The 25,042-nt window shown below is 39.5% G+C and overlaps 4 protein-coding genes across 7 annotated transcripts; 1 reads left to right on the forward strand and 3 right to left on the reverse strand.

The window, feature by feature from the left end:
- Nucleotides 1-3,149: 3,149 nt before the first annotated feature.
- LOC116330366 lies at nt 3,150-9,342 on the forward strand. Its single transcript, XM_039613377.1, has 8 exons — nt 3,150-3,173; nt 4,016-4,055; nt 4,876-4,979; nt 5,066-5,814; nt 6,229-6,757; nt 7,544-7,683; nt 7,988-8,092; nt 9,002-9,342. Exons 2-8 carry the CDS (start codon nt 4,022-4,024, stop codon nt 9,078-9,080), a joined length of 1,740 nt encoding a protein of 579 aa, XP_039469311.1. The 5' UTR covers nt 3,150-3,173; nt 4,016-4,021; the 3' UTR covers nt 9,081-9,342.
- Nucleotides 9,343-9,376: 34 nt separating this feature from the next.
- Nucleotides 9,377-11,143, reverse strand: nanos3 (nanos homolog 3). Its single transcript, XM_031752677.2, has one exon. The coding sequence runs from the start codon at nt 10,722-10,724 to the stop codon at nt 10,065-10,067; it is 660 nt and encodes a 219-aa protein (XP_031608537.1). The 5' UTR covers nt 10,725-11,143; the 3' UTR covers nt 9,377-10,064.
- Nucleotides 11,144-12,144: 1,001 nt separating this feature from the next.
- On the reverse strand, nt 12,145-16,276 carry si:ch211-286b5.4 (afadin- and alpha-actinin-binding protein). 4 transcript variants are annotated; one of them, XM_031753180.2, is made up of 14 exons: nt 15,836-16,276; nt 15,709-15,743; nt 15,525-15,576; nt 15,295-15,395; nt 15,138-15,206; nt 14,927-15,050; nt 14,277-14,355; nt 14,064-14,184; nt 13,555-13,699; nt 13,344-13,447; nt 13,098-13,259; nt 12,743-12,857; nt 12,499-12,667; nt 12,145-12,318 (listed from the first exon to the last, which is right to left on the reverse strand). In XM_031753180.2, exons 3-14 carry the CDS (start codon nt 15,574-15,576, stop codon nt 12,222-12,224), a joined length of 1,338 nt encoding a protein of 445 aa, XP_031609040.1. In that variant the 5' UTR covers nt 15,709-15,743; nt 15,836-16,276; the 3' UTR covers nt 12,145-12,221. The 4 variants fall into 4 exon arrangements, with proteins under 4 accessions (XP_031609040.1, XP_031609051.1, XP_031609059.1 ...); XM_031753191.2 differs by lacking the exons at nt 15,709-15,743; nt 15,836-16,276 and having other exon boundaries at nt 12,499-12,658; nt 15,525-15,685; XM_031753199.2 differs by lacking the exons at nt 15,709-15,743; nt 15,836-16,276 and having other exon boundaries at nt 12,499-12,604; nt 15,525-15,684.
- A 315-nt stretch (nt 16,277-16,591) lies between these two features.
- Nucleotides 16,592-24,803, reverse strand: si:ch211-286b5.5 (uncharacterized protein LOC100003596 homolog). The gene is made up of 3 exons (XM_031753210.2): nt 24,573-24,803; nt 23,871-23,997; nt 16,592-18,234 (listed from the first exon to the last, which is right to left on the reverse strand). Exons 1-2 carry the CDS (start codon nt 24,660-24,662, stop codon nt 23,872-23,874), a joined length of 216 nt encoding a protein of 71 aa, XP_031609070.1. The 5' UTR covers nt 24,663-24,803; the 3' UTR covers nt 16,592-18,234; nt 23,871.
- Nucleotides 24,804-25,042: the final 239 nt, after the last annotated feature.

Consider the following 25,042-nt stretch of genomic DNA (forward strand, 5'->3'; position numbering starts at 1 on the left):
CTAGTCTGCTTTCTTTGTAAATACATAGCACACTTGATAATAATAATAATATACTGCTATTTGTTCTTTTGTGTGACATAGGCAGAAACCTCTCTGTTATGTATGTAAAAACAATCTGCTACTAAATTAGAACACATCAATACTGGGAAGGTTACATTAAAACAAGTTACTGTGTATCATGTATCCCTGTATACATCCTTGTATACAGTCTCCACTTTGGTGTGTTGTGCTGCTCACTCAGAGATCAGATTATAAATTACATCTACAGTCATCCCAGTGGCATCCTACTATCTTTCTTATTGCTGCTTACAAGTATTTCTTTTTTCAAGCTAATGTTTAAAGCTGAATATGTGATTATTCATTCATATATTTTGGTAATGTTACAGGTCCGAAATTGAGGACGAGAGTAAAACAATGATGGTCCAGAAGAGGTCGGTCAAACAATTGATTTTAATGAATACACGCAGCGTGGGGAGACGTACACTGGAAAACATCAGTTGTAAATCCCCGTCCAAAAATACACTTCAGATTGCTTTTATAACATCAGGGTATTATAACGCCCCCTCTTGCGTTTACAAGCACATAACTTGCATCTTAAGAACATTATTTGCCTCTTCTACAGATAATGATCAATTTTAAGAGATAAATGCAGAGACAGGAGTTCCCCTTTCTGGCATCCTTTTCCAAATATGGTGATGAGGTCCCCATGGACTTGTCCTCCTTCTGTCACCTGTTACTAGGCAAACTCAAATGCAACAAGAAGCTGAATACATTCAGGCCTTTGCTCAGCTACTATTTTACTGTAACAATATACTCAGCATATAAGCTTTTAAGATTATAGATTTAACTCAACGATTTAAAGTGGTTATAACTGCACCTGTAATAAACATGTTAATATGTGATTATGATAACCCCTGTAATACAAATTATAACATAATGCCAGCAACTTCAATAAATGCTTGGATGAAATGATAATTAATGCAGTGATAAAGATGATGGTTATGTAAAATAATCCCTGTAATTCTACAGTAATAACTCTTAATTCTTATCATTGTAGTTTTTACAGCTATTTTTGGATAGCTTTATCTAACTTATCTTTATGTACGTCAGAGCTGATTCGCTGATGGAGGAGTTTTGTGGAACAAGAGCAGAGTATCACCAGCAGTAAACTGTGTACCACGGATAGAGGTAAATCACTTTAACCTGAGAAATTAGATAAGGAGAAAACATGGCATCAAAGAAAGCTGAAAAGGAATCACAGATATTATTGTAATGCTCCTCTGACCTCAAAGTGCCTATCAACAGCCAAAACTGGAAGCATATGAACCAATCATAGAAGAGCTTTCGGACAGTTTGAGCTGTGTGTTGGTATACATGTATTCAATATTGTTTCTCTTGCATCCATGAGGTGAATTAGCATGATGTTTGCTCAACACTTTGTGGGAGGAGCTAAATGTTAACCGCGTTGGTGCTCTGGCTAAAACTGTAAATGAAGCCATACTGTTATCAAACTGTGCTCATACAAAGTGAGTAACAATGTTGTGGTCATTATCCAACATAATAACTCAGGAGCAAAAGGACAAATGGATGCGTATTTGACAAGGACACCTGACAAAAAAGCTCACCCCACTTCACTCTTCTGATATTTCAAATTATTATTTCCATCAGGACATCTAATTATTTTTAATTAGGAAGCATTATTAAAGTAAACCCTTGTGGTGTCCTCGGATCAAAAATGGTCCCTAGGTGAATGGCAAACAAGCATATGGGAATCCTGAGGACACCACAAAGGTTTTAATGAAATGTTACAACTGAAAAAAATAATAATTAGGAAATTATTCAAATCAAATATGTTCTCAGATTGTTGTTACTCTGTCCATCTCTTCTTGCTCAATAGAACCAGACATGCAACATCCCCGACAAACATCCTGATGAGAGTGGGGTGGATTTTACTCAAGGGCAGCTGGATCCGCTCAGCTCAGCTGAAGATAAACCACACGTCTGTGACCAGCGTTGGAAAAGCTTCAGTCATTTATGCAATTTTATTATTTATCTGTATAGCCTGAGTGAAGAAAAACACGACTCTTGTGATGAGTGTGAAAAGAGTTTTACCCAGTCAACAAATCTGAAGACATGGCATACCCACACAAGAGAGAAACCTTGCATCTGTCAGTGTGGGAGGCTTTCAGTGACCCATTAAATTTATGACATAATAAGAATTCCTGTTTACGTTGCCCCCGAAGCTACATCAGTATTTCCATAAGCACCACAATCTGAAAATTTCAGAAGGATACCTGAAGTCTATGAAGCAATAAAAAAGCACTTTGTAAGAGTGCTCAGTAGTTCTGATTTTTTTCTAATGATAGCAGGTTATTTCAACTCAGGTGGAGCTATGGATTTTTAAAATAAAAATAAAAATAACTACTACTCTGTGGGATGCTGGGATGCCACCTGGACAGATTTTTAATATGTTTGATTTTTTGGCGTGCTGAGGAGTGAGAGCAGGGGTGTAGCATGCCCCTCACAAAATGGTGTGGTCACATCAGTGGAGCTGTGGGCAGATATTACAGGAGGATAAGCAGGTTCTGATCTTATTTTACTCTCATAAGTGCATCACTGACAATATAATAATATTAAATGAATATTAAATTAAGCAGTACTTCCAAAAACAAGGGAAAAAAAAGTTTACTCCTACTTTACTTGTACAGTTTCATTACCTGTGAGCCCAACATCAAAAGAGTTTTTTTGTTCCTTCATCTAGAGATATTAAACTTTTATGTCAAATTTATCAAGTAGTTCTTAGTAGTATATATTATTAAATGTTATCTTTAAGCACAAACTAGTAACTGCTTTCTTTGTTCATCTGTGTTTTTGCCACCATCTATTGGTCAACTAGATTTCCTGCAAACCAATTCATATTTTAGAGAAAATCACAAATAAGCATTGGTTTAATGTTCAGATGATGAGTTTTATTTTGAAATTAGCAGCCAAATCAGGTGGGTGATTTAGAATTTTCAGTCAGGTGCATATTTTTGGATACTGGAAAAAACTGGAATACCTGGAGAACAATCCGAAAGAACATAGGGAGAACATTCAAACTCCTCACGGGAAGAAAGAGGATGTTAAGACTGCAGCAGACTGATAAGCAAAAGAGCAGGAAAGGCAAAGTAGAGGTGAGCTTCCAAAATACAAGACAGAAGTGACAGTTAAAAAACAGTAAAAGGGACCATTATGTTACAATGGAAGTAGAAGCTCTGAGACGAAGGCCAGTAGACTTTAAAAACTGAACTAAACATTTTTACTTTTTTTCTTAAGGTTTTACTCCTGTTGCTTAAAAAAAATAATTGTGAGACTTTAAGCTTTAGGAAGAAAGTGTTTGACATTTAGTATTCAGTTTACTATAAAATATATAACTTAAATTTTAAAAGGTGCTATTATTGTGCTGTTATCTGTTAGATTGAAAGTCCAGTGTTTTAAGATTCTGGGAACACCTTCAGGCCTTATTTGAATCCAAATGGATGAGTTATATTAAAAAAATACTTTACTTCAATACAACTTTTGTGAAATGGGGAAAGTGCCACGAAACGCTTTTGTACCAGGCTGGAAACATCTGCGGGTCTTTGAGAACTGAGTTACTTTTGAAATCAGCTTCAGGTGCTGTCGAAACACGTCCGTCACTGACGTAAAACGTAAGCACGCGGTCGGTGCACCAGGTGGGTGGATGTATGTCCCCGTGGGAAGAAAGTCAGCTGAAAAAAGTCGTCAGTTTGTCACAGGAGTTATTTAATCCCCATATTTTTATTACTTAATGTAAGCAGACACATTTAATCGGTGCTCCGATTATCTGTACGTTTTCTCATTGAGTAAGCAAAGTTTACATTTGTTAGCTAGCTAATACATTTGTTTCGAGAAAAATCTCTTTAACAGTTAGCTGACTTCTTTTGCATAACCTTAAGTTAGCTGGCTTATCAGCTGACATATCTTTGATATTTTCACTTCTTTATCTTTCTCGTAGGAGGAGATGGCGAAAGGCAAAAGCAAGATCAAGAGCAGTGGTAACAGGAAATGCTACTGACACAGATATTTGCTAATTTAGCCGCCGAATATAGATAATTATAAGATTACTTATGGTTTAAAATAACTTGAATTTGAAAAAAGTTACAAATTTGATTTCAGTCTATTTAAAGGAGTGTGTTGTGCTGTGCCCTGTGACTCCTGTCTTGTGCCAAAAAGTGATGACCAGTATTTAAACTGTTGTAAAAGACCTGTTGACCTATAATCTACCAAACATATCTCAACATATCTCTGATGAATGATAAAAAAAGTCATTTTTATCCAGAAAGAACATTTCTGCCACAAAGTAGATATTGTAATCAGTTTTTGCCAAAGTGACCTTTATATATCCTTTATTTATAGACAAAACTCTCATTGACATTAAATTTTTATCAAGAGATTTCTGGCTAAGAGGGAAGCAGGAAATATAACATCATCTATAATAATATTTTATGTGGAGTAAAAGGACTGGATCGATTATTACTGATTAGGTACAATAATGCTGAGTCATAAAAAACAAGCCATTTCTTTGTATAACTATTTTGTAACTCCTGTTAAAGAAGGCTAACACAAGATAAATAGTAATAAAGGAAAAACATTTTGGAATAATCCTACTAATAATACATAAATACATACAAGGTATTAAATAGTAATTTTACTTGTCTGGGCTACTTGAGATTAAACTTGCTGTATGTGACTCGGGAACTAAAAAGAGTTTGACTCCCCTCTTTGACATAGCACCAACTAAATGTTAATGGTGATTATATGTAGTGATTCTTCTCCACAGTATTTGATTAATTGAACGGATTGCTTTGTTTTAAGAAGACTTAGCTCCACCCCAGGCTCGGTCACTCAGGTCTAGAAAGAGGGAATGTCCAAGTGATGACATTTCTCTAACTGATGATGTTCAGGCTCCACATCAACAGGTACTTTAGGTGATTGAAACAGAACCTACATTCACATATCATTAAGACAAGCTGCTTGATTCTCTTTGTCTTTTCTTTAACTTCAGGATGCTGAAGAGTATAACACAGCACTGGTTTCCACATCACAGTGTCCGCAGTCTCCTGCTCAGGACTGTGCTAAGACTACAAATCAGCAGGAAGCAGATCAAGCCTGTGCCACAAAACAGGAAAAAGATGCAGGCTGCTTTACAAATGTGGAACTTAAAGAGCAAGATGCTAACAATCCCCAAAATTATTCTCAGCTGGGGGTCCTTCAAGTACTTTCTGAAAACTTCACTAACAAGAGTGGAACAAATGAGGAGGAAAATGATTTAGATGAATGTAACAGATCACCGTATGACACACGCACAGATCAGCTCAAGGTCTTCTCGCCTATCACCAAAGAAGATGTCCAGTCCTGCCCAGTTGCTTTGAATGGACAGGAGAACTCTGATGTGGAGAGCAATCAACACACTGGCCCAGAAGAGCCTATTAACGTGTGCCTGGGTGATGTCCCAAAGGGGTCGGCAGCAGGATTGCCAGCCAAGAAAAAGCGAAGGATGGGCATGTGTGGCCTGACAGAGAAGGAGCGGAGTCATTTTTTAATGACACAAAAGCGTGAAAATTGGCAAAACAGAGAGGATAAAGTGGAGAAACCTATTTGTGAGAACACAGCTGAACCTGTGACTCTGGAAGAAAACACATCTTCACTCCCGTTACCATCCTCACCTCCATCCATCCCAGCAGATGGGCAGAACATGGGGCCGAGAGAGGAAGAGATAAAGCTTCAGCCTAGTCACTGTAAAGGAGATGAAAGGTAAGTGTAATATTACATTTCTTACATTTTTAGAGTTTTACACTGTTGTAGCAACCAGCAGTGTTGGAAAGGAACATTAACACAACTACTGTTACATTAGTTATATTTTACCTAAAAGAGGTTTCACGTAACAATTTTGCTCATTTAAAATTTACACAGCATGAACTTCAGTTAATGATTAGTTTTAGATACCTTAAATATCAAAATGGAGTTCAGTTTAGACAATTTTAACTTCAAGAATTGAAAATCACAGGACAAAATGAAAAATTAAGATTGCAAAGTGCTGTTTTCATTGCGAGTCAAGATGTCAAATAACCGCTTCAGAAGAGGTTTATAAAAATTCAAATTACTTTTTTAAACTGATCTGTATACCTAAAATAGAGGAGACACTAATTTGTCATTTCTTTCTTTGAGAACACACAGAGCAGAAAGCGAAGCCTGTGCTGCTGTCAGTCCTTCAGATGGCTCCACCGCTGGTTTCGATTCCGGCTGCTCAGAGGGAAAAGGTTGTGAGCATGAAGATGGCATAGTTACTGATTCAGAGCAAGCCGGTGATTTAGATCACCTTGCAGAAAAAGAAGCAGGGGAGCATTTGGGCAGCCAAAAACTCCAACAACTCAAAGTTTGTACCAATGAAATTATGGCTGAAGTACCTAAAAATCAAGAGGAGGCTGGCTCAGCAGAAGCAAACTGCAGCTCTGCCATGTCTTTCTGCACAAGTCAAGATGAGAAGAGTGATGGCCAGGCTCCCCTTCTGCAGGTGGACAGTGTTACTGGAACAAGAGATGAGAAGGAGGAAAGGATGAACGGGAATGTGTTCAGTGGTGATGGAGCTGATAAAGATGCCTCCTGTTCACACACACTAATGGGAGGATTAAACTGTGGCTCTGTGGAACTCTGTGAGACTGCAGCAACACCCAGTGTCTCAGAGAGGAAAGACAGTGTAAGTAGTGGCACTAAAACCTAAATAGGAGGGAAGGAACAGACTGTTATGCAACAGAGTATTATTTTGAGAATAATGTCAAAATGTGGCGATTACAGTTGCTTTTTCAAGTCAAACGACTTCCACAGCTCGTTTAAGCTCTACAAAATGCCCTGGCTAGGGAAACAGCTTGATCAGCTGCCATTGTTTCTTGTGATATAAGCTACCCCTCTGTACTACATGAGGGCGTAATCATCAATATCCTTGCATCTGTCCATTGCCAGCTATTTAATTTTGCAGGTATGATTTCACTAACTCATCAGCACAAACCATTTTGTAGAGGTTGTAGCAGCCGTGGCACGTCTATGACCTGAAACAACAATTTTAATCTCCACATTTCAACTTTATTCTTCTTCTATTTTAAGGATTAAAGGACTAAATTTTTCATCTCAGTGTTTGACCCTTATGCACCACCAGTAAAACCACTGGGCATTAGTGCTGAAACTCTTAATCAGTTATTGATTAAACTGTCTGTAAAATTATAAGTCATTTATGTTAAAAATAACAAGAACAAATGTTTCAATCTTGTGTGTTTCTAGTATATTTATCTGTGTTGATTTACAGTCAGTTTTCATTATGTTCTATTTACTTGTGATGTGAATTTGACAATTTAATTATTTTAATATTTAAAAAACTAAACTATGAAATTAATTACCTGAAAAAAGACCAACACAAAAATAGCTATTTAATTCATATCATGTGGAAAGAGTATTTATTGTTTTTGTTTCTTTGTGTTTATAAATACAGCGTGATCCTGATGAACCTGCTGCTGGTCCTTCAGCTGTTCACGCTGATCACTCGCAGACACTCTCACTCACTGCTGACTCATTTGGATCTGGGTGCTTAGATTATGTGTCGGACTCCCAGCTGAACACCATCGTTCTGATGTAAGAAATAAGCGAGGAAATGCCAGTACATCCACTGATACACAAAAGACTGCACACACGAACAGTCGGATGCTTCAGATGTACAAGTTTCTGTATGTGTATCTTTCAACTCTACTGTGCTAATTTTACTCAATATTCAAGAAACTGTTTAAAAAATAGTTTTGAATATAAAAAAAGACATTTTTAGGAGACAATGCTGTCTTAAAGTTAAAAATGTACTTTGGTCATCTTATGAAATTAACAGACAAGATTTAACACCTCTGTTTTTAAATTGAAACACAAACCGATGTTTGTGTTTCTATAGTGAGGATGAGGCGATGCAGAAAGAGGAAGACCCTGATTCCTCAGACTGTGATGAAGATGGTACAGACCTAATCTGCGGACTTATCAGAGAACTCTCCTCTCTAAAGTTAGTACATGCCATTCTTCTTTCAACTACCAGCGGCTTAGTGTCTCTTCTTATAGGTAAACTTTTGACTTTCACTACCATTAGTCAGTTTAATTGTTTTTATACTCGCCTCCCTGCTGTGATTGGTTGGGGGTAAAGCATGTGTGGTCCACTCTGCCAGCTGTAGATCTCATCTGGTCAAAGATTATAGATGAGCAAGAGAAAGTATGTAGATGTGAGAGAGACCGACATTTAAGTGGCAAATTTGCTTGAATAATCCTGCAGCACCTTTAAAGTCCATGACATTTATCTGTTATTACCAACTCTCCCATTCTTTAAATCAGTCACTTAGAATTTCACTAGAGCGACTTTGTAGGTTGCACATGTCCAAAAAAAATTAATGTTTTATCTCCCTTTCCCTTCCAAGCAAGCCGGTTTTCTTCTGACACACAAAAAGAAGCCACAGTTGTGTGCCTGAGATGACCAAAGTAGGGCTATCTACTCTCACTGACATCATACAGAGCCAAGATCAGAAAAAAAGTAAACCCCATGAATTCCTCACCCTGCTGTGCATCATCTACATGCACAGCAGGTTGAGGATGGTAAAACAGAATCGCTGACAAAATTAAAAATAATGGTGGCTTCTCTCAGCCTCCCAGTAGATGCACCTATGGTACAAATTTGAAGACTGTAGGTGATTTGCAGAGAAGTTGACCTCTGACCTTAAGGTCAAAGTCATTTGGATTTGAACTTGTCTGAGATTTTTACTAGATGCTTCTCTGGGATTTATCTTAAAGTCCTACATCACCTCATTCTTAAATTCACAAACTTGGGTGTCCATGACGCTTGTAGCCCATCCGGCAGGTTTACGGATATAGAGTAAAATTGTCAAGAATGAAAAATAATAAATGTCCCCCATCTTTCTTCTAGTCGGAGAGTCATGGCCGCTCACCGAGAGCTGGAGAGCCTGCGCCGTAGCAGTAAAGGTTCGAGGAACTCCGCTCGTTAAGAGAGTTATTTCAGGTTTCTTCAGTCCTGATTTTACTGCTGCCCCAGTGCTTCACTGGTAAAGAACATGTTTTAAAGTGTTTACTGTTCTGGTGTTAACTGCAGCTCAGTTTTGTTTTGCTTTTTTAGTTTAATGACTTATTCCACTTCTTCCCAAATAAAGATGGATGTTTATTACATGCTTCTTGTCATTGGTGATTTAGTCACATTAAGCTGAACATGGCTCATTTGAAATGTCAAAAAAAAAAAAAAAAAAAAAAAAATACTGAAAAATGACAACATAGAATGCAAATAAACTTAGCCAATTTAGTTATTTATAACTTTTTAGCACACAAGAATAGCCACAGAGAAATTTTCAGACTTTTTCCACAAAGAGCTACAACGGCGTTAACATTTTTAGAAAAGCCACAATTACAGTTTTCAAAATAAAATAATCTATCCTCAAGAACAGAGGTCTACTTGCACACATCAGAGGAACAAGAACTAGTCACTCATTTTTAAAAATTTAAAATGCTGACATGGTCACATGATGCTTTACCTGCTTTAGTAGAGTTATTAATTATGACTGCATCTCTTATAATGTTTGACAGTGTTATAATCCTTCAATGCATGGACAGGAAATATGAAACTGGACATCAGCTGGCCACGTTTTAAAAGTATGTGAAAGAAACATACAATAATTTTTTGAAACATGTCTTCTTTTTTTTTTTCAAACCTCCTCCCAAACATAAAATCTGGCAGTCGTTCTTGAAAGTGCCTCACAAATCCAAACAGCTGAGGTATTTTAGGCTGGCAGGACCAGCTGCAAAGAAACTCTAATCAGCTACACAGCAAACGAACCAAAGCATGCAAATGAAAAGCACACAAAAGCAAAACCACACTAGTGCTAAAATAAATACACAAATAGAAAAAATAAAGTCACACTAAACGAAACGAGGGTCCTGCCTTCTGTGTAGTGTCTTATTGCTCCTTGCCACCTGCTGGTTCAGCGTCTGGACTTGGCGTACACGGAGCTGTATGCGCTGTCCACTTTGGGGCAGAAACGCTTGGTGTGAGCTTTGGCCCCTGTGGCGCCACACAGAGGACACACATACTGCCGCAGAAAGGGACACAAAACATCTCCTTCTTGGTTCTTCAGCCAGTGGGATCCGTAGACCAGCTCAGACTCTCCGTTGTGTTTACAAAAGCTGCAGAACATGCGGTCAGGAGTGGGTAAGACTGCCTCGGGTGTTTTGAAACGACTCGTCTTCTTTCGATCTTTTGGCCCCCGGGAGCCCGGCGGGTTTTGCATCAATTTCAGATCGATTGCGTTTGGTGCATACGCCACACCATCCACTGGATCCATGCGAGCAGGGGAACTCGTTAGTGCACATTCGCGGGAGCAGGGATCCGGCGCACTCTCTGCTCCGAGGCCACTTTGGCGAGCTGCGTTAATGCGCAAAGATACCATAGCTCGGCTCATGTCACACTCCGTGTGATGAGCTTTGGACACAGGCTGAGAGGACTCGGAGACGGTGCTGCGACCCAAGATATCTCTGATTGTATCACACAGTCCCATGTAGTCTCGCCAGGGCTGGAAACTTTTGCCGTCGGACTCCATAACGCGTGGCAGGTGATGAAGGAATCCCCAAACCATTCCGTTCATTCTAGCTCCAGTCCGGCGATGTTTTCGGCCCCTTCAGGAAGATGACCCAGTTTTTTTTTTTTTTTTTTTTTTTTTACTTGAAACAAACACCAGCAGACAAAACAGCTCGCGCCGCGCACAGAAGTTACGATTAGTAATTGCTCACAAGGTGTGACCTCACCAACAGGTAGTCACGTGAGCACGTGTCCAACGTGTGCGGCCAATTAAAGTGAATTTCTTCCAAATGTTTGCGCAGCCCCTGTCAAGGGTTAATGGGTACATAGATTTCATTTTCTGTACGTAAACATATTCAACATACTTCAATATCAAATTATATATGTCAGTATGAATTTGTTGAGCTTCACTTGATCCAAATAAGTTAAATAACCAGTGATAAAGTCAGATGGCATCTTAAAAAGCCTCATGGTTTCACCCTTTAGTTATGCAGCTAAAGTCTCACTGCTGTGAGATCTCCCATGATGCACTTTCCACCACATGCACTTTTTTTTTCACTCCCAGTGGCGGTCCTAGCCTGTTTGGCGCCCCGGGCCGCCACTGGGTTTACTTGCACCGCTGTAACTGGAGCCCCGTCGTCTCGTCTCTCTATATACTGGACTGTATGTAGCGGAGATGACAATAAAGTTTACTTTGACTTCAGCAGCGAGCAGGCGCACCGAGGGCTCTCGCGCTCACTTTTCGCGTAATGAATTTGGAAAAAACACCGGTGCAAATTATAAGTCTGTATCATAATGTCCGGTGTTTTCGTGTTTGTTGGTTTGTTTTTATTTTGCGAGCTGATTATTAGATGCTGCTCCAGCCAGCCAGAGAATCTCCCGCCGCCCCACCCTCTCCTCCCTGTGCCGCAAGCAGCAGGCGCACCTCGCAAACGGAGGGTGCCCTTACTCCCAGCAAATGGGCGATAGAAAACCGATCGGTGCCTATGACATTCCCAATATGCGCAGGCTGATGTCGGGGCAGCATGAGTACGAGCATTTTTTTTTTTTTTTTTTTTGCCGATGCCCGTGGTGCCGCCCCCCACCACGATGCCGCCCGTGTCGCCCGTATCAAAAACCGCTACTGTTCACTCCCAATGTAATATGCCACTATTGCATGTTAACTCATGTACTCTCTCCTCTAGTTTGAATTTGGTCCACTTTTGTTGTTCACAGTCTCTCTATGCTCCTTTTCTCATTCCTTTTAACAAGTCATAGCAGATGGCTGCCTGACCTGGTCCAGATCTTGGGTCGTCATCGTGTTAAAAGGGAGATCTTCCACTCTGTTGTTGCAAAGTGCTGTTCACAGCAGGGGATTGGAGTTGACTAAATTCTTGAGGTTCTATAAAATATAGCGCAAGTCTATTGACAACTTTTGATCACAGCAAACGGCACTGCATCCACATGAAAAAGAAAGAAAGAAAAACAAACAAACAAAAAACAAACAGTCGAGTTAAATAAAATTCAGTCTTTATTATCAATTTTAAAAAAAGGGAAATTGAGTTTACTGTTGAATAAAATTGCATTAAAATGACCAATCTAAATGTGGAGCATGGGGTGTGTGCCCAATCCTGCCTGCTCCAGCGTCCCATGTTTCTGAGTGCTGATCAACATCTCTGGATCTACACAATACAGAAACAGAATTAATTTAAAATAACCAGGACTTTCATAGTGCTGCAGTATATACAGAAGTTGTATCTGTTTTCATGTCACAACCCCCCCCCCCACCCAAAAAATTCTTTGTTCAATAATTATTGCATGAAAGGAGTGCAGGAGAGAACTGAAGAGTCATATCAATCAACCTGCAGTTGTATGGTAGATTGAGAGCAGAGTAGAGCTCAGGAGTGCTAGGGGTTTGGACTCTGCCTCTTCCCTGATGTAATCCAGCAATGGCGGCGGTCCCTGACTCTGAGGATGATGGAGTAAGGGGAAGACAGCCAGATATGTTGGTGGGTCCCAAACCTGACAGACCTGGAGTCAAACATGTGTGTAACTTCAAAGTATTTGAAGTAAATTATTTAAACCCATTAAAACGACTTCACTCACTGAGAGCAGTGCTCTCTCTTCTGTTGTTGTTGGGCGCTCCTTTGTTAAACAGAGGTGAGTCACACAGATATTGCTGCTTGAGAAGAGAGGCTCTCTGTTGCTCAAAATCACAGCGCTGCAGACAAAACATTAAAACACAAAGCAGAAAAACAAGTTGCATAAGAGAACCACTCGAAAATGTACGATCCTCCCAGTGTGATGGTGTCCTGATAACAGACTACCTTTTAGAATATCTATTTCACCACTGTTGCAACATATTTTTTAGTCAAACCTTATTAGGGAACTCTATCAGAACCGACAGCAAATGACATTTATATAACCCTTTATAAATGAGTCTGCCTTATTTTCTTCCCACCTCGCGGCTCAGTCGAATGGCAGCATCAGTGAAGGACTGACGTTCTCTTTCAAAAGTCCTCCTCATATGATGGAGCTCTGCCCAGCGCATCTGAAGACGTTCCCACTCTTCTAAAAAGTAGCTATCAGTAAGTTCGGAGGGGATGGGTGAAGCAAGGGTATCCTTTACAAAGAAATGAGGGAGAAAGTCTGGGACTATCAAAAGTTTATGTGACAAAGAACGTTACTTCATATTAGAGGGCAATACCTGCAGCATTTGCTGCTGTAATCTGACAAGATGTTGACTCTCTTTCAGTTCAGCTTCCAGCTGAGCCAGAAGCTTTTCTTGGTCGGTACCAGCAGCAGTCTGACCTGCATGAACACTGTAATTCTTAAAAGTTTCCCAGTCATAGCTTGATATGGTCTTTGACACGATAATATTTCACAGATTGCTTTAAAGTGTTTTTAAAGAGGTTTACCTTCAAACATGATGCCCTGTAGTAGCCTCTGCACTTTCCTCCAACTCTGAACAACCCCGCCTGTCACATGTTCTCCAAGTGCTTCCTCAGCTTGATCCAACCTTTTATCTCCATCCTGGGCCATATCCACTGACTCTGACAGGGTCTTAAAAGTTTAGATAGATTATTTTTCCCAATCCCAATAAATCTAAGGTTAAAAATATTCAAAAGCTTTGAAAGTGTATTTATGATCTTGATATTATTTTAGTAGGTACTCCAGAGCTTTAAACTTTACATGGTCTTCATCAGCAAATGTGATTTGTGGTGTAAGGCTCAGCAGATTAATGAATATACGATCAGTCACTATAAGGTTCATTAACTCTTGTATCATTCTAAATGTTTACACCAGCAGGGATTGAAACTCTAAGAGGATCTTGTGGTGGGATTGCGTTTTCATTTGACAGTTTTTGGATAAATTCATTCAACATCACTTATTCAGCATCTCTGGTGTTAGTTAAGCCTTTGCCCACCTGCTCCATGTCGACTCTGAGTGCATGAAGTAAAGTGGTGAGGCTGTGACGCAGCTTCATTGCCTCTCTGAGCTCTGCTTCTCTTCGCTCCAGCATCAGACGCAGTGCTGCCTCTTCTCCTCTACGAGTTGGAGAAAGCAAGTCAAGATTAGGAAGAGCAATTTGAGGACAGTCCAAGATCAGAAAGTGCATGAAAATAGCCAGCTAACGTACTTTGCAGTAGATCTGAATGATTTAATTGGCTGTTCTTTTTTGCCCCTGCTTCCAGGTGGAAAGTTCAGCACCTCTATGGCTGGATAGAAAAACATGACGGGTTAAAAGTTACAGGATGTGAGAAATATTTAAGAGGTAAGTGTTGGGTCTGTTCCCACAAACCCCGCTAATTCTAGAGACTTATTCATCATGAATGAAAACAGGACAGTCAGCGATCGATCGATTACTTGCGCAAGGGAGGCCTCGTCTATGTCCAGCATGGAAGTGACCCCGATGAGGGCCTCCTCTCGCTGGCTTTTATTGACAAACTTCAAACAATAGTTTACAAAACACCTCCCCTCGCAACCCCCTTTGGTTACAAAGACAAGGCACTGTATGTATATGCATGCAGGTGTGTGTGTGTGTGTGTGTGTCCTCCTGCTGACCAAAGGGTCGTAAACGCAGGAAGCTTACATCAAAGGAAGTAGATCTTCCGATAGGATGTATCTGCTATAAAACCTCCCCCAACACAAAGTGGTTAGAGGTGCTCAGGATCAAAGGAATAGCTTTGATAATACTGCTTGAACTAAGACTGTACAAATTTAAGAAACACAATGGCAACATTCAACAATTAGACCTAACAGTAAGCAAAGAGCTGGGGTTAATCTTACCTGGTCCTTTCTCTCTGTGTCTGTCAGTCATCTGTGACAGTCGCTCCTTCAGTCTGTTGGTCTGCAGCTCTCGCCGTCGCAGCTCCGCTTCCTGCTGGTTACATTGCAGCTGCAGATGGCCACACTGCCAAGTGGAAAGATATACTTTAAGAATCGGAAATGACTATAAACGCATTCATTTAGAAATCCCTCACACATGCTTTCAACTTACTTTGACCCGCTCACATCTCAGCATGTCCTGAAGCCTGGCCACATGCTCGTCCATCTCTTTTAGCTGCTCCTACAAAAAAAAAAAAAAAAAAAAAAAGTTCACCTTGTCTCTTTAATCTGAAACACAAATCTGTGCTCTTAAATTTATTGTAACACACCCTCAGTGAGTCTCCTTGTTCCTCCCTATCAGCCCACCAGGAGGCACTGTGGGGGAGTGCATTTAAAGGGTTGAGACTGGGATCCCTAAACAGATGGGAGTCTGAAGGAGAAACAGGAAAAAACAAATAGGTGGAAATAAGGTGAAATGTGATTACAAGTGTGTCTTTTTTAGAATCTGTGGTCTGGAAGCTTGGATAATGTTCTTTCAGGTGAAAGGGGATGTCATTACCTGAGTACTCCTTGTGTCTGTCATCTTTTCTTTGGACAAACCTGGAAGCCATCTGGTTGCAGTATTCATATAATAGCAAAAAGTAGATGGTTTTACAATTCTAACTGATGTGCACAACAAATGGGTCGTGTGAGCATACTTTCCTACGAAACACTGCTATATATAACTTTACAAAGGCTCTCACCTGTGCAGCAAAACCTCCTCAGGGGAGTCCAGCCTCTGTGTTAACAGGTGATGGCACTTTTGTTAATTATCACTGACAATGAACAATGAGGAGACTGCAGCTTTAGACCATTATTCAATCAAACTACCTATTAGAAAAGAAATTCTGCTGCTACTTCTCAAATTGTTGTTGTGGAGATTGAGCAGCACAAGATGTGACCGACAACCTGACCTGGACCCGGCACACCTCCTCCAGTGTCAAAGCTCACCAGCACCTGCACTTCCTACAGAGGTTGAAAAGGACTCTTCCCAACCCATTGCCTTCACCACTTTCTACAGAGGCACCGCAGAGAGTGCTGCATTCGTCTGCAGCGTCTCAGACAGAATGGCACTGACAAGATTATCGAGGTCTCACTTCCACCAGCTGGGGATCTGGCCCAACAACGCTGCCCTTCATGGGCAAAAAGGATCATGACGGTCATCACTCACGCTGTCACGGGCTGTTTTCCCTCCTGCCTTCATGCAAAAGGTATTTAAAGGCAAAGGTAATTCATAATGCACATCATAAATGGATATACGTAGTACAATACCTAAGCACACCTCAGCTTTTTCAGTTTTCTTATAAAAGTATAATGCCATCTTTTTTTTTTTGTGCTCGTAATTTTGTTCAGCAATGCATCTGTAATATATCGACTGATTGCCAATAAAGAAATCCAGACCTGTTTTTTTTCCCCCATTTAATGTCAAGTTAAAAGCAGTCCCTCTAACAAGAGCAGCAGTGATAATTTGAGACGTCTTTGCCGTGTAAAACTGCTGTAAGTCACAGTGTTCGTCACCCGTCCCGTGAGTTTGAGCTTGCTGCTGTATTTTGTTTTCAAATGCATGAATGGAACAAACGCAGCACATATTATCAACATTTATTTTATTGTTTTTTTTAATGCAGACACTGCTGTTATCAGTATATTTGTCTTGATTTAGAGGTGACACGTGACATATTGATGCTGGTGAGATCCTGGAGATTTATGACATGTGGGCAGACGCTTACAAGTGCACAAAAGTTTGGGTTCACTTAGAAACATGCCACTTGAATACAAGAGAGATGGTCACTGGAACTGGGTCAGTGCATGCCTATCTAAATATTCATTTAAAGATTATAAATGATTGCTTTCATATTCAGCTGTTCAGATGGCTATAATATCAGATTAAAAACGTGAAACCACATTTCAAAATGACATCAAACTTTTGAGCATCACACTTGATGCAGTTCTCTGTTCATCAGATGCACTTTACACAATATATGATCTGGAAAATGTTGATGTTTGCATATCCTTCAGTCTTTTCACTTTGACTATAAAACACCTGAGACTGAACCTTCTGACTAATGTGCGAGTCGTAACATAAGTCAAACAAAAAAGTGACACGTCATAATAATCATTTTCTTATGCCATCTGTGCAAAGGATGAACATTTCCTTAAAAAAAAAATAGCATACAGATTTTCATCAGTGTTCAAAAAAAAAAAAAAAGTGATTTAATTTATTTTTTAAAGGCTTCTCACAAAAGCAACGTTTATAAAGATACAGACTAACAGCAGTGAAGGTTTTGGTTGATAGTAAAATGATTCCAGTGTGGAAAACAACTAATGCAACAAGTCATTGAGGTGGATTCATTAAATACAAACATTATCAGAAATATGAACACTTGTTTCTAATGTGATGTACATTCAATTTCTGCCACTATCCAAATAGTGTAAGGCCATAATGGGTTTTTAAATTAAAAACAGGTACAGATACGGGGAAGTAAAAGCAACTCTAATAGGCTCTTAAATACATACAGAAAACAGCGGGACAAAATGTTAATGAACAATCACATGCCCTAAAGGGAGAGGTTAAAAGTGTTGTAAATCAGATTATTAGAAACCCCTTTTACATAATCACAAATGCATGAGCAGTTTCTTTTGGCCACATATGGAATTAGTCCTGTGTCTGTAGTGTTACGGTAATGTGTGTGCTTTATAATGACACACTTAGCGTGGGTAACAACATGTTCCTATTGCTGAGCAGCACCTGCTTTAAATTAATGATTGATTGTACTTCCACGTGTTACGCAGAATACAAGAGGAAGTTACACTTGCCCTGGCCGTTAAACATGGGCTGAATTTCACTGACTGGAAAGAGACACTGTTCAGTCAGTAAATGGAGAGTGGACATGTTAAGTACTAGGTAAACCCAGAACGGCTTAATCATTAGTCAAGTTAGTGTGAGGAACAACTTTTTTTTTTTTTTTTTTTTTTTTTTTTTTTTAAACATGTAGAGTTTAGACCTGCTTTTATGTAACAGATTGGAATTATGATACCATTAGTTTGGCAAACAAGTGGAATAATTGCCCCCCATAATCCCTCCTCCCCTCTCCCAAATCCCATAACCCCCGACCCCTGTGTGCATCACCCCAAGAGGAGCTGCATCATTCCAAGAGATCTACAGCGGCAACAACTAGAAGTGAAGAAAGCCTTCAAAGAACAGATCCAGAAATCCTCCGCATCTCCTTGTGCTACACACAGAAAAACAGAAACATGGAAAAAGAGATAAGCTATAGGCCAAAATGACAAGAATCATTAAATCAACAAAACACATGTGATGGCATCTAATGATTTACATGCATGCTAAAACACTGAGTTTGTGTTATGAAGGTGGTTCACTTCGTACCAAGGTAAATCGCCATGGTAACTTATCCTGCAGAATAAACCTGCTCCAGAGGAGTGCATGTTTGAGATTTGAGATAAAAAAGGTATGAAATCACTGCCTACTGACCAACCAGCTCTACGGAGAATAGCTTCAGCATTCCTAGAATATTCCTCAGACCTCAGTGTGTGGACAGCAGGAGGACCTAAAGTTTATTTAATTATCATCTAAAGTCTTTTGTCTTTCTCTAATGAGCATCATTAATAAATACATACATACAATAAATATTCGTAGACCCATCTTTATTTCTTAATTTTTTCCCCCCTGTTGGCTGAAAACTATTTGAAAAACATTTCATTGGTCTAAAAGCCTTAATGTTCGCTCCTAAACCAGAGCACTGATTTGTATGTTTTATTCTTTACTCTGGCTGCAGCTGAAAGGATGAACTAAAACAACAACTATTATAATCTGTCGGACTCTCTTACCGAGTCTTAATAACATGTGTAATGATATACTGTTGACTTATTTACACAGTCATGTTTTGTTTTACTGCCAGCTTTCCTTTTTGACTTCAAATAGGCCAGTCTTTATTAACAAAGTAGGTCTATTCTGGTCTTACTTACAAAAGTGCTTAAATAAAGTACTAAACAAGTGGACACACTCAGCTGCTCTCTTTGCAGTTGCTGTGTTGCCTCCAGTTTGTATTATGTATGTAACCTCTTCATATTTTTCTAATATCACAGTTTTATCCTTGCAAAATCAGCCACTCTGCTGCTAAACAGGCTTATTTGTGTTTGTGATCTTCCGTGTCAACACGCTCCATGTGACCTCTCAGCCTGACTGATGATGTTAGGGTAAGTGAAGCCAGATAACAGAAAGATCACAGAGGAGGAGAGCAATGACAACACCACTGTTGGTTTTTCTCGGAAACATTAAGGTCAGGAAGATTCCTAATCGTTTGTATAGTCAACTCACATTCAGCTCTCAAACATGTGCACATCTGACCATGCCAGACAACATTAGGGTTTTTGCTGCTTAGTGGAATACGTTTTAGCCCAAGCCAAAAGAAAAACACGAGTACTTTGATATAATATTTTGTTCTTATCAGTGTTTTGCTTAAAGCACATTTGTTTTTCAAAATGTCAGAAATAACACAAAAACACAAGTTTTTGTCAATTGCTTCCTTTTGTGTAACACAAAAGCACACACACTGTTGTAACACTTGTTCTGATTGCTAAAACACACAATAAAGCAAGCTTTAAGAAACAAATGAAGCAACACTTCAAGTACTGTATTCTGTGTTTATCTCTTTATTTATTCTGTTATACATTTATCTGTTTTTTCTACTTTTTATTTTAATTAGTTTTAATAAAATATTAAAAAAAAATGTTACTTATTATTTTACTATTCTACCTTTTACTTTTCTTTCCTCTTTTTCTATATTTTGTCTTTTATTAGTTATATCATGTCTATGTAATTTTCTTATTTTGTGGTTATAAGTTTGGTTTTTGGTATTTTGTACAACTTTTTCAATGTTGTCATTGTCGATTCTGTACATTTTTGCATACTTCACAGTCCATTTGCCTCCACTGAAAAGCACTTTTGGTTTTAAATTTCCTATTGAAATTAGTGACTTAACTAATTTGCATATTTAACAGGGAAATACTCCATCAATGTTTTAAAGTTTTTAGGTTTAAAGTTAGAATTAGGTTTCGGTATGAGAAGCTTGGAAGTGCAATGATATTACTGAATGCTTTACATGCTTTGTGTAGATACCAAAAAATCATTAGAAATAATGACAGAGTAACAGTGGGAGTAAAGTTCTGGGTGGTTCATACTGTAGCCTTCCTGGAACACGTAAATAAAATAGGGGCATCATTACAAGTATTATCAACACTTGGCCTTTTCCTGTGGTGAGAAGTAAAAGTATTTCATGTGCTCTTAGTAGTGCATGCAGCTTGGTAACCTGATGTAATTTCCTGGAAAACTCCACCCAACCTTAACAGACAAGTGAAAACTCTAATATGGCTGTACTGGGTTTACATTCTTAGTGCTGGAGAAACTGTGGGAAAAGCAATGCCGACATTGCTATTTGTGTAAAACATCAATAAGTTTAACGGTACGAGATGTTTGAATTAAAAAAAAAAAGCACTTTAATTTAGTTGAGAAAAATATGGTGGCAAATGATAACATTTCAATAAAACAATTGTTGGGTCTAAACTCAGACCCCGCTGTATCCAGGACTTATTCCCATGAAAGAAAAACAAGCCAACAGCGTTCAATCGATTACTTGCGCAAGGGAGGCCTCATCTGTGTTCACCACGAAAATGACCCCGACGATGGCCTCCTCTCGCTGCCTTTTATTGAGAGACAGTTCACACAAAACACAGCAAAGCAATGCCCACGTGGTTCTAAGGCATTGTATGTATATGTGTGAACTTCTGTATGTAAGTAAGAATGTATGTGTATATGTGTGTGTGTGTGTGTCCTCCTGCTGACCAAAAGGGTCATAAAAGCAGGAAGCTTACAACACAAGAAACAGATCTTTCAGATAGGATGTATCTACAATAAAAGACTACAGCCCCTCACCCAGAACCTCGAGAATCTGGGGAGGGGACTGTGGAATTCCTTTCATCCTACAGTTAAACAATGTAGAGATGGTAAGCATAAAAATGACAAACATTTAACAATTCACTCTAACAACAATGGTTCTATGGATGTTTTTTTTTGGATGTTTGTAATTAAAATAAATGGGTCAGCACAATGATGCAGTGGCTGGCGCCATCAGAGCAAAAATGTTTGGGGTTTTAATCCGTTGACTTGCTGGGGTTCTCCTGTACAGTCTACATGTTCTCTCTGTGCCTGCACTGGCTGGCTCCAGGCATGAATGTGACGGTGACATTGTTGTCTACCCTTTTCATTAGCCCTATGATAAACTGGTGACCTGTCCACAGCTAGAATAGGCCCCACTCATGACCCTAAACAGGGTAAATTTGTTAAGAGGACTGATGGATAGTATACATTTAAATGGATGTACTCATGTGTGTTGATAAAGAAATAAAACAGAACTTAATGTGTTTTTGGTCCTATTTTTATTCTCTTTCCATTTGTTTCCATAGGGTCAGATGATGTGTAAATATACTGTTAATTTCCACTGTTATGCTGATGATACACAGCTATATGTAAATACAAAACTCATTTGAAGGGTTCAAAGTAACCCAATGGCCTAGGCGAGTAAAAAAAGTCGCCCAGGCCTGTTCATAGTCTATTTGCCCCAAAGGCCGGGTGGGGCAACCCTAGTGTTTGAGGTTAGTGCTCAACAGCAAGATCAATTCACTTCACTTTTACTAACAATAGAAGCATTTGGACTGTCAAACATATAGGGGCACATGTGCATATAAAAGACTGCAATACGACCAGCCCAACTAGCCTCTTTTTCTCAACTAAAAGCCTGTAAACAATTACAATTGTAATTACAATCATAATTACTATGAAAACCTTCACAGCCTTTATCTAACCACCTGATCCCCAGCCTGTTTGTTTTATATGATAACAACCCTTCAGAATAAAAGACTAGTTTCAACTAAAGGCCAATTTAGAATCAATTAAATACAGTCGAAATACATGCACGTCATCAGGACGATTGACTACTTGCAGAAATCCCACACAGGCACAGGAAGAGCATGCAGAATTTCCCAGATAAAAATCACTGTCTACTGTGCCATCTTTAATTTCATCAGATTTCTGGTAAACTTTGCTGCAGGCTGAAGGCAGCTGACCTCAGTGAGTCCTAGTATGAAGAGCTAGAGTGCTTCATGTGTGTAATTAAAGCTTTAATTCGGTTTAGTTATTTTTTTTTTGCATATGTAAGGTAAAATTGTAAAATTAAAGCTGTTTATTGATAACATGAAAGACAATATACAGACCTGTGGGAGAAAAAAAATGGTTTTCAACCACAGGCCCAAAGTTGCGACACTGGACACCGCTAAGACTTGTCTCTATGACGTTATGCTGGATGTCACAAAACACAAAAAAAGTTTTGTGACATCCAGCATAACGTCATAGAGACAAGTCTTAGCGGTGTCCAGTGTTCAGTGATTCCAAATCTGAGGTCCTTTTGTTCATTCCCACAAACCTGACCTGTAGCTTGGAAAACAATCATGGAAACCGGTCCTCCAACATTTAGGAGTCTGCTAACAATCTGGGTGTGATGTTTGACTCAGAGCTTTGTTTAGACAGTCATGCCTTCTCCAACTAAGAGATATTACCAAAGTTTAAACTGTTTTAATCCCAAGCAGACCCTGAAAGTCATCCATACTTTCAACTCATCACGTTTGGGCTTGTAATTCACTCCGTGTGAGTCTCAGCCAAAAATCTCTAAATTCAAAGAGACAGGGTCACATTGCTCCCATCCGCGTGACGCCAAACTCACTGTCTGTTAAATGTAGATTTGATTTTAAATTTTCCTCTTCCTTCCTTTTATAGTCTTTTGTGTGTTCACTGACTGAAAAGGTGCTCTAGCTTGTGAGCTTCAGGTCAAGCAGTGTAAAACAGACTTTGCAGGAAGGCCACACATAGAAACACATTTATGCATTTTTGGAGTCACCAACTGAATACATGCAAATTCCGGTGGCAGTGCAATGCATGCAGTTTGCGCTGCTGTGACTTTACCACACAGCTTCCTTGTGATGTGTTAGCAAGATAGCTCAACATGTATAAAATGCATTCCTTCAGCGGAGGATCTGCGCACCGCTTGACAATTTTAAACTACAACTCTAATCACATAAGAGGTGTTCAGTGTTAAGTTACCATGGTGATCTTACCAGGTAAAAAGGAAAGCCACCTTTGTCACACTGAGCCTCGAGTTGAGGCTCAGCACACCTCGCTAACCTGTTAAACTCTATTTTATTTTTTGTTTTACCGTTTTTTTTTGACTGTCATTATGATGCATTCTGTAAAGCTATGTAGGGGTTATTCAACTGTCCTTGAGTCTAACCTATCTGATATTTTCTGTTTATGATGTGTTTTTTATATTTGATAGCTCTGGTTGTGATGCATTTTCCTTTTTGTCCTTTAATTCAATTATTTTTCCCTTTGAACTATAGTTTAAGCAAAAAATAAATATATAAAAATATATAAACCACCACACCACATAAATAAATAAATAATATGCAAAACTAGGGTCTTTCCTACATATAAAAAAGTCTGACACCTACCAAAGTAGTTTTGGACTTTCACAAAAGGAATTAATTAAATCAGGGTTTAATTTAGTCAAAGACATAGTGATTTTTTATTTAATCAAATACCAGGAAAGTGCTTTACACTACATTATTTGATACCATCTTTTTAAACTATGTGTGACCCATATATGTATTAACCCCCTAAAAATGTCCATCATGACACAGTTACAACCCGAAAAGATGGCATTTCACCCTAGTGTAATTAAACATACAGCTTAAAACCCCCCACCAAATGAAGCCTCCATGAAGGAGCAAGCAGGCCTACCTCAGAACAGGGAGCAGGACTTGGGGGGTCTGAAGGGATTATCACTGGAGGGGACGCCCATCAGGAGAGGATCCTTGGAGGCGTTTTGCATACAGAAGTTTTTCAGATCTGCGGCAGCCTGGGACACCTGCAGAGCCAGACACACGTGTGTGTGTGTGTGTGTGTGTGTGTGTGTGTGTGTGTGTGTGTGTGTGTGTGTGTGTGTGTGTGTGGGGGGGGGGGTGTTTGAAAACAAAAACAGAGTACTTGTGATGCCTGCTGCAAGCCTTTGTACTACCCACTCTTTCATTTACATGACTAACTGCCTCCTTTTTTTGCATAACATTTGCAAGGAACAGTTCCATACGCGAACGGGTGTGTCTGCTCTTTATCTTTGACAGATTATGTTCACAGTCTCCTTAAGATAATCAACCCAGGGAGGTTTAAATGTCATAAATTCCAGAAACGGGTCACTTCTCCTGGCACTTTATAGCGACTTTCTAAAACAAACAGAAACTGAAACGCAGAAGAAACTTGTTCGCTTGTAGCTGCGATTTAAACTACCAGAAAACAATCTGTGAGTCTTAAGTGTAACTTTGTGTGGACAACTTTGTTGAATCTACGGACACAGTGTCACTTCTACGGTCGGTCTCCGCCATTCAGCAGCAGGAACAGCTCAGTCTTCCGTGTTTGTGTGTGAGTGTAGCAGGGGTTCGTTCGTACCTTGATCCTCCGGATACTGGCCTCGAACCGGAGCTGCTTCACGGCTCTCTGGGCGATAATTAAGTTGTTGTTGGCATTGTTGTTAGACATGGCGACGGCAGTCGGTAGAGACACGTTGAAGGCTGTTTTCTATAAACTGCCACCACCGAGCGAGAGGAAATTTACCCCTAACGGCTTCAAACTAAACCCGAGAGGGGAAACATCGTCCACTGGTCAGCGCCCCGCCCCCGCTGTGCCAATGAGGCACTGGATTGGACTCTAGACCCGTCAATCAAAAAGTAAACTCGGAGACACGCCCCTGAAAACATTAACCATTATTATTAGTTTCCTAGAGAGCAGATCTAGAGGGTATCCTTTGACCTTCAGCCACAACATTTATCACATCACTTAACGTCCACCAGTGTGATAGCCATATTTACAATAAAATAAGTGAAAATAAAATAAGTGTGGGTAAATGACTCACTGAACAC

This window comes from Oreochromis aureus, linkage group 6 (genome assembly GCF_013358895.1).
Source record: "Oreochromis aureus strain Israel breed Guangdong linkage group 6, ZZ_aureus, whole genome shotgun sequence".
Lineage (NCBI taxonomy): Eukaryota > Metazoa > Chordata > Actinopteri > Cichliformes > Cichlidae > Oreochromis > Oreochromis aureus.